This window comes from Coregonus lavaretus (assembly GCF_964263955.1).
Source record: "Coregonus lavaretus genome assembly, chromosome: 38".
Taxonomy (NCBI): Eukaryota; Metazoa; Chordata; class Actinopteri; order Salmoniformes; family Salmonidae; genus Coregonus; species Coregonus lavaretus.
The window spans coordinates 3257025-3265744 of NC_140025.1; the positions used below are offsets into that span (position 1 = coordinate 3257025).

The 8720-nt window shown below is 49.4% G+C and overlaps 1 protein-coding gene across 1 annotated transcript in view; it reads left to right on the forward strand.

Moving 5' to 3' along the window:
• LOC311112479 (gamma-aminobutyric acid receptor subunit gamma-3-like) overlaps positions 1 to 7034 on the forward strand; it is a gene marked incomplete at both ends in the record, with an annotated part of 50916 nt that extends 43882 nt beyond the window's left edge. Inside the window, one exon of the mRNA XM_084155615.1 lies at positions 6601 to 7034. Coding sequence (XP_084011741.1) covers positions 6601 to 7034 — 434 coding nt within the window. The remainder of the gene's footprint in view (positions 1 to 6600) is intronic.
• Positions 7035 to 8720: the final 1686 nt, after the last annotated feature.

Sequence of the window (8720 nt, forward strand, 5' to 3'; positions counted from 1 at the left end):
GTCAGGACGCAATAACCAAGTGAGAAACAAGGGGAAAACACACAGCTAAAATACTAAAGGGAAAACAAGGCACAGGTGACCTGGATCAAACTAATGAGGACACATGAGGAAGAACAAAGGCAGAGGGGAACACAGCTGACCTCTAGAGGCCAGGAGACAAACAGGAGAAGCAGGAAGCTGACAGGACCCCCTCCTCTAGGAACGACTCCTGACGTTCCTTCCAGAACACCCTGGCCTCAGGGTGCGAAAATCTCGGACCAACCCTGGATCCAGGATGTCCCTGGCTGGAACCCAGGAGCGCTCCTCTGGCCCGTAGCCCTCCCAGTCCACCAGATACTGCAGAGAGTTCTGGACCCTCCGGGAGTCCAGTATCCGGCGGACTGTGTAGGCTGGCTGGCCGTCAATAATCCTGGGAGGTGGCGGGGGTCTGCGTGGGGGGGCAAAGGGAGAAGACAAGACAGGTTTAATAAGTGAAACATGGAAAGTGGGGTTAATACGAAGGGAGCGAGGGAGAACCAAACGATAAGACACAGGGTTAACCTTTCTAGCAATGCGGAAAGGGCCAATGTATCTCTGGGAAAGCTTCTTGGATTCGACCCGGAGGGGCAGGTTCTTAGTGGCCAACCAAACTCTCTGACCAGCTCGGAAACTAGGGGCCGTCCGGCGGTGGCGATTAGCCTGACTTTGGTATCTCTGGGAGGTCCGAAGGAGGGCACGCCTGGCCTTCTTCCAGGTCCGCCTACAGCGTTGGACAAAGCGCTGGGCCGAGGGAACACCAACCTGCGCCTCCTCCTCTGGAAATAATGGAGGGTTGTAACCGAACTGGCATTCGAATGGGGACAATCCGGTGGCTGAGGACTGGAGGGTGTTGTGGGCATATTCAGCCCAAATGATATAGGTGGCCCAAGACGTGGGATTACTGGCCGCCATACACCGCAGGGTGGTCTCCAGATCCTGATTAATCCGTTCTGTTTGGCCATTAGACTCTGGATGGAACCCCGACGATAGGCTGGCTGTGGCCCCAACAAGCCTGCAGAAGGCCCCCCAAAACCGGGACGAGAATTGGGGACCTCGGTCAGAGACCACGTCCAGGGGAATACCAAATATCCGGAAGACATGGTTCATGAGGAGCTCAGCAGTCTCCTTAGCCGAGGGCAGCTTGGGCAGGGGGATAAACCGGGCAGCCTTAGAGAACCGGTCTACCACCACTAGGATGACGGTGTTGCCCTGGGATAGAGGAAGTCCCGTAACAAAGTCCAGAGAAAGGTGTGACCATGGCCTTCGAGGAACAGGTAAGGGATGGAGCAGTCCCTGGGGTCGCTGGCGTGTCGACTTTCCCTGGTTGCACACAGGGCAGGCCTCAACATAGATCTGCACGTCCTTCTTGATGGACGGCCACCAAAACCGCCGTCGGAGGAACTCCAGTGTGCGAGCACTGCCTGGATGGCATGTCAAGGGCGACTCATGACCCCACTGCAAGACGCGGGCCCGAACAGAGAGAGGAACGTACAGGCGACCGGCAGGACCACCGCCTGGATCGGGCTCCTGGACAAGAGCTTCTCGTACCCCTCTTTCTAGTTCCCACTGAAGAGGTGCGACGATCCTAGACCTCGGAATAATCGATGCCAAGGGCTTCTCTTGTACCTCGGGAGAGTAGACTCGAGACAGAGCATCCGGCTTGACGTTCTTGGTGCCAGGTCGGTAAGTCAGAAGGAACTGGAATCGATTAAAGAAAAGAGACCATCGTGCTTGCCGAGGGTTCATCCGCTTAGCCTGTTGGAGATATTCCAGGTTCTTGTGGTCAGTGAGAACCTGGAAAGGGTGCTGAGCCCCCTCAAGCCAATGGCGCCACTCCTCCAAGGCCAGTTTCACCGCAAGCAACTCAAGATCCCCCACGTGGTAGTTGCGCTCGGCCTCAGACAGGCGGCGAGACATGAAGGCACAAGGGTGTAATCTCCCATCCGCACCCCTCTGTGACAGGACGGCTCCTACCCCCACTTCTGAGGCGTCCACCTCCACCACGAAAGGTCTTTCTGGGTCAGGGGTCACCAGAATCGGAGCAGAAGTGAAGCGGCGCTTGAGATCCTCGAAGGCCCCTGCTGCTTCCGGACCCCAGTGAATCTTGGTCCCTCCTCCCTTGGTAAGCGTCGTCAAGGGGGCTACCACCGAGCTGAAATTCTTGATGAACTTCCGATAGAAGTTAGAAAAGCCAATGAACCGTTGAACCTCCTTGACCGTGGCAGGTGTGGGCCAATCGTGGACCGCCTTGACCTTCTTGGGATCCATCTCTAGGTGCCCGGGAGTGACAATAAACCCGAGAAACTGAGTCTGAGAAACATGAAATTCACACTTCTCAGGCTTAACGTAGAGGTGATTGTCAAGGAGCCTCTGGAGAACCCGGCTAACATGCCCCTCATGCTCCTTCAGTGACCTCGAGAAGATGAGGATATCGTCCAGGTACACGAAGACGAACAGATTAAGCATATCCCGGAGAACATCATTAATCAGGGCTTGGAATACTGCGGGGGCATTGGTGAGCCCGAACGGCATCACCCGATATTCATAGTGCCCCGTGGGCGTGTTGAACGCCGTCTTCCATTCGTCTCCTGGCCGGATCCGCACGAGATGGTAAGCATTGCGGAGATCCAGCTTAGTAAAAATGGAAGCCCCTTGAAGCAGCTCAAAAGCAGTGGCCATGAGAGGAAGGGGGTATCGATTCCGAACCGTGATCTTGTTGAGTCCCCGGTAATCAATACAAGGCCTAAGACCCCCGTCTTTCTTTTCAACAAAAAAGAAGCCCGCCCCAGCCGGGGAAGTAGAGGCATAGATGAGGCCGGCTGCCAAGGACTCCTTAATGTAGGTGTCCATAGCTGCGTGCTCGGGGGAGGACAAGGAAAAGATCCGACCTCTAGGAGGGCAGCACCCAGGGAGTAGATCAATGGCACAGTCATACGTGCGATGAGGCGGTAAGGCAGTAGCCCGGGACTTGCTGAACACTGCCTTGAACCGATGGTAAACACTGGGGACTCGGGAGACGTCAACAGACTCTTGAAACTGGGTACTAGGGGCTGAGGGACTCTGAAGCATGCAGGTGAGTTGGCAAGTGGGACCCCAGCTTAGAATAGTGCCAGTAGGCCAGTCGATCTGGGGATTATGTCTGCATAGCCAAGGGTGACCCAGGATAATAGGATACTCGGGAGAGTCAATGAGATAGAAGGTCTCCTCCTGCTGGTGTTGAGAGATGGTAAGTCGCAGGGACTGAGTCGCCTCAGTAACCTTTCCTGGTTCCAGAGGTCTGCCATCTAAGGCTGTAACTGCCTGGGGTTGAGGAAGTAGTTGGGTAGGGATCTTAAGTTCCTTCGCCAAGGTTACATCCATAAAATCACCTGCGGCACCGGAATCGATCATAGCCTGGACCCGATGCTGGTGGCCCTCCCAGGACAGAGTGGCTGGAATAGCTAGGACCGCGTTAGTAGGAGGAGATCTAATTTTCCCCATCACAACCCTCCTGTAGCTGGGCGGGGACAGGCGTTTCCCGAAAGCTTGGGGCAAGTGGAGCGGAAGTGGCCGGCAACCCCGCAGTAGAGGCACCGACGCTCCCTCATGCGACGTTCCCTTTCGTTGGGAGAAAGCCTGGAACGGCCTAACTGCATGCTCTCCGGGGAATCCTGGGGCAGTTCAGGAGCCGGGGCAGCTCTGAATGACGGAGTCCAAACAGGAGAAACAGAGCTGCTCAGAGGAACTTGGGACTGAGACACCTGACGGCGAGCCGTTCTCCGCTCTCTTAGACGATTGTCCAGGCGGATGGCCAAGGCTATGAGGGACTCGAGATCTCCAGCTGGTTCTCGGGTGGCTAACTCATCTTGAAGGGGCTCAGATAACCCTCCCTGAAAGCAGACCCTCAGCGCTTCATCATTCCATCCGCTCCTTGCTGCTATGGTCCGGAAATCAATGGCAAAATCTGCCGTGCTTCGGGAGCCCTGACGGAGAGACAGTAGGCGCTTGGAAGCCTCCCGCCCACTGACAGGATGATCGAACACCCGCTTGAACTCTTCTACAAATGCAGCGTGGGAGTCACAACAGGCCTCCTGGGACTGCCACACCGCAGAAGCCCAGGCGAGCGCCTTTTCTGAAAGAAGGGTAATGATGTAGGCAATCTTGGAACGGTCTGTGGGAAAACTTGAGGGTTGGAGCTCGAAGGTGAGGGAGCATTGGGTGAGGAAACCCTGGCAAGAGCTTGGATCCCCAGAAAAGGGCTTGGGAGGTGGTAGTCGGGGCTCCGCCAACCGAGAAGGCCTGTCGTCAATGGGGGGTGACCTGGGGGAAGGGAGAGGACCAGGGAGGCGTTCAAAGAGCTGGCGAAGGGCACTCATCATTTCGGCCAAGAGTTGAGAATGACTAGCCATCAGCTCCTCTTGTCGGCTGAGAACGGCTTCATGGCGCTGGAAAGAAGCCTCATGTCGAGTGATCACCGCCAACAGGTCCTGGGAACTGAGTGTTTCTGGGTCCATGATTGACTTGGTTATTCTGTCACAAGCCGGGCTAGAACTCCGGTCTCAGATGTGTAGAGCTGGGGGTACTACCCCTTAGCCACAGAGGAGATGTTGTAGGACCCAAATGAAACACCCAAGGCAATACTCCAGGCAAGTAGATTTAATGTTCCAAAACAGGAGGCAAAACAAAACAACTCCACGAGGGGAGAAAAACAAACTAAAGATAACTTCGAACAACTTACTAGGACTGACACGGTGGGACAAGGCAGGAGACACATAGTCAGGACGCAATAACCAAGTGAGAAACAAGGGGAAAACACACAGCTAAAATACTAAAGGGAAAACAAGGCACAGGTGACCTGGATCAAACTAATGAGGACACATGAGGAAGAACAAAGGCAGAGGGGAACACAGCTGACCTCTAGAGGCCAGGAGACAAACAGGAGAAGCAGGAAGCTGACAGGCAGATCAGACGTCTAGATTACAACACTGATAACTACTGTTGCCGTGATATAATTGATTAGAAAAAAAATCCCTTCCTTTTCCCGTTTGGCAGTGCGTCGCCCATATCGCCCTATTGAACACACCGCCCCTGCCCTGCACATTTATTATTCCGTTTATGAAACGGAGCCGAGTTGCATCCAGCATCATGGTAAAAAAATAAAATCTCAATACATTGGATACTCTGCTGTTCTATCGCACATGCAATTATGTGCAATGATTTTCAAGGAAAAAAACAGTGTTTGCTGTTTGAAGTAATGTCTTTGTTGTTATATCGCAAACTGGCGTGGCAGTTTTACCATCCATTACTGATTCCAGTTTTAAAATTGCCCTGTGCTTTTATGATCCCCCTCAAAACGTATTCCTTCCCAACCTTTAAGTCACGTCCTTGTCTGAAGGACAAGTAAATAAACAGGTTAATGTCAAGCCCTGCATGTTTTTTTTCAAAAGTCTCATGAAATGTAGGCATACATTGAACACTACACATTGGCAGCTACTGTAGGCTGGATGATAGAACAGCTATTTCCATGTTAAAATGTTATGGGATGCATTTTCTCCATTGTTTTTGATGGTAGGCCACTCTGGTAGGCCTGCATTATGATCAAATAGCCACAACAGCCTACTTGACCACTGTTAAAACTGTAATTTAAAGCGGTTACAGCCTCAGTGTTCACAGTAAACAGCGCCGTAAATTGCACATAATTTTCACAACGTTCAAGTTTGCGCTCAGCAGACCTGAAATTAGCTCAGTGCTTAATTTTTTTTTAGGGAACATTGGCTGCACTTCATGTACGCAACTCAGAAATCAAGCGTCGGTTTTCAATGATCAATGAGAGAAGACAAATATACTCTAAAATGGCAGCGTAGCCTATACATTGTTGGATTACTTAATTGAGCAGAAATTGATTTAATTTAATAACGGAGCATTTTCTAAATTCAAACGTTCTACCTGCAACTAGCGATTCCATCAGCTAATGCACTTTACTAGTGCCGCCTCCGGCATACAGTTGCCGGCCCGCAGTTGGTAGCTATTGTGGTCCGTCTGCACTACAGCCCTTCAACTACAGGCCACTGTTAATCAAGCTACCTCCCTCCTGATATTTGACTGGAATCGCCCTGGTCGGATTTGGGTTTGGGGTCTAACATTCTAACTCTACAATCAATACTGGTTTCATATAGCGAAATAAATGAAAAGTGATTCTCGTCTCAAATCTAATGAATATCAATTATGATTCTCATCTCAAATCTAGTCAATATTAATAATTTTAATTGTAAATAGAATAAACAATTGAAATGATATACAACCTCTGAAGACATAAAGTCGCTCACTGTACTACCCTTCCGTTTTTTAAATGGACCATTAGTGGTGTTTAGGCCAGTATTGAGCTATGCCCGTTCTATTATAATCAGTCGAGTCAGATTGCGGTAGCTGGTAAAATGATTGCTATTATATACACTTCAAAACTGTTTGGGTCAATCGACAACAGTACCGATAAGATGCGAATTCCTGAACATAGCCTATCCTATCCTAGTTTATGTCAGATAGCCCATCAACACCTATCTCATCAGCGTGTAAGTTCTAACTTACCCTTCTCCTTCCCTTCAGACTTCCAGCAGTTCATTGTCTCTGAAGAGGAGCTTTCCCCTGAGCAGCAGCACTGTAAACAGGAGTGGAGCCCCAGTCTGGGGCAAGATGACTGGAACATCATACAGATTAAAGAGGAACAGGAGGAATTCAGGATCATCCAGGTGGATGAAAACTCTGTATTCACTCCTGCCTGGGTGAAAAGTGACTATCAGTACCCAACTCAGTCCTCACAAACCCAAAGCGAAGAATTCAAAGACAGAATGGCCTCTACTGAACAGATCAAAACGGAACCTAAGGAAGAGGATTCCTCAGAGCCAACCAGTGACCCTCCGTCCCTGCGCAAATTGAAGAGGATGTTGACGGAAAAAGGACAAAGCTTCATTATCAGCTCTACGGGTAGAAAGGCCATGGGATCTGAAATCACCAGTGCAAAGGAGACACACGGAAGATAAACTATATCGCTGTCAGTATTGTGGCAGACGTTTTCTTAAGACAATCAGATTTTGCACATGAGGAGAAATCATTTTGCTGTAGTGATTGTGGTGAATGTTTCACTCAGAAGGGAAAACGTAATTCTCATAGGATCATGATACACTCAGGAGAGAATCTGCATTCCTGTGGTGAATGTGGCGAATGTTTTTCTCAAGTTGGATATCTTAACTATCACGTTTCTTTCGAGTTCGTTATCTGAATATTCATAGGAGGATTCACACAGGGGAGAAACCATATCGCTGACAGGTCTGTGGCAAATGTTTTGCTCAGTTTAGTTCTCTGAAGTATCACAATATGATTTACACAGGGGAGAAATCAAATGGCTGTCATTATTGTGGCAAATACTTTCGTCATAAAGGTAGTCTGACGAGGCATATGAGGATTCACATGAGGTAAATCATATCATTGTCACTTTAGTGGCAGATCTTTTAGCACAGGTGGTAATCACGAGTGACAAACTATATTGCTGTCAGGATTGTTGTAAATGTTTCACTCCTTCCAATCTGAATCGGCTGGGGAGACGGAGGGGATGAACCACATTAATACCATGACTGGCAAATCTTTCACAACTGCCTTTCATTTGACACTGTGTATGAGACATTCACACAGGGGAGGAATCTTACAAGCATCTGTTGAAAATGCTTTTGTCGTGTATTAGGATTATGCCTTTGTTAAATGTTTTAAGTGGAACCAGAGAGGACGTTAATTTTAGTATCAAGAGGGAATGTTTTAGTGTAACGCCACATACAACAGACAGGAAGTGTGTTGTAGACAGGGGAGACTGGTGATTGGCCAGAAGAGGGAGCATCTTTTTGCATTGTTTATAAGTAGGGGCTAAACGAAGAAGAAGGCAGAGCGGCCATTCTGAGGCGTCGCTCTCCGGGTGGGCATGTCACCTGTAACTTATGCTGAAAGCTTGTGATCTGAATAAACCTTATGATCAAAGTTCAGTATGAGCGGACTCCTTTGTTTATCAGCAATAATTGCCACCATTCACCCGATACGACAAATGGCGCCCAACGTGGGGCTGGTCTGCGTCTCTCCTCTGTTTCATTCAGCCGCCAGGCTAACTCGCTTTGAAGCCATGGCCAGACAAGGGTGAGTTTTTCTTACCGCTTTGGAGCTTGTTAGATTGGATACTGCTTGTGTACACTGGAGAGATGTACCATACGACCGTGCCTCGTGTGGCGTTATTGCTGTTGACTAGGAGTCTGGTAATAATTATTCTAAAATTGTACAGCAATTGAAGGCAGATATTAACGGCAGATATTGGCAGAATAAAGTCAGGGATACGTATGCAATTAGAGCATTGTGAATCTGTTAAAGACCTCGAAACGAGGCGACTCTTTAGGAGTGGGCCATAAAATCCTTGCATCGCGCTAGTGTGGGGTCAGGTTGGTTCTGGGAACCATAAGGTGGACGATTATATGTATGTTATGCTCATCTTATAGTCGACAGAGTATTCGTTTGGGGTAACCGCTCATATGATTATCCAGAACTTACGGCAGCATAAAGTTAGCAGGGGATATATGGACAATGATTTAGGCACAATGCAGGTTACTTAGGGCGTGGTAGGCCACAGTTAGCTAAAGGCTAAGGCTAATGTTAATGCTAAATGGGAGTGTGGTTCATGCCACATTATACAT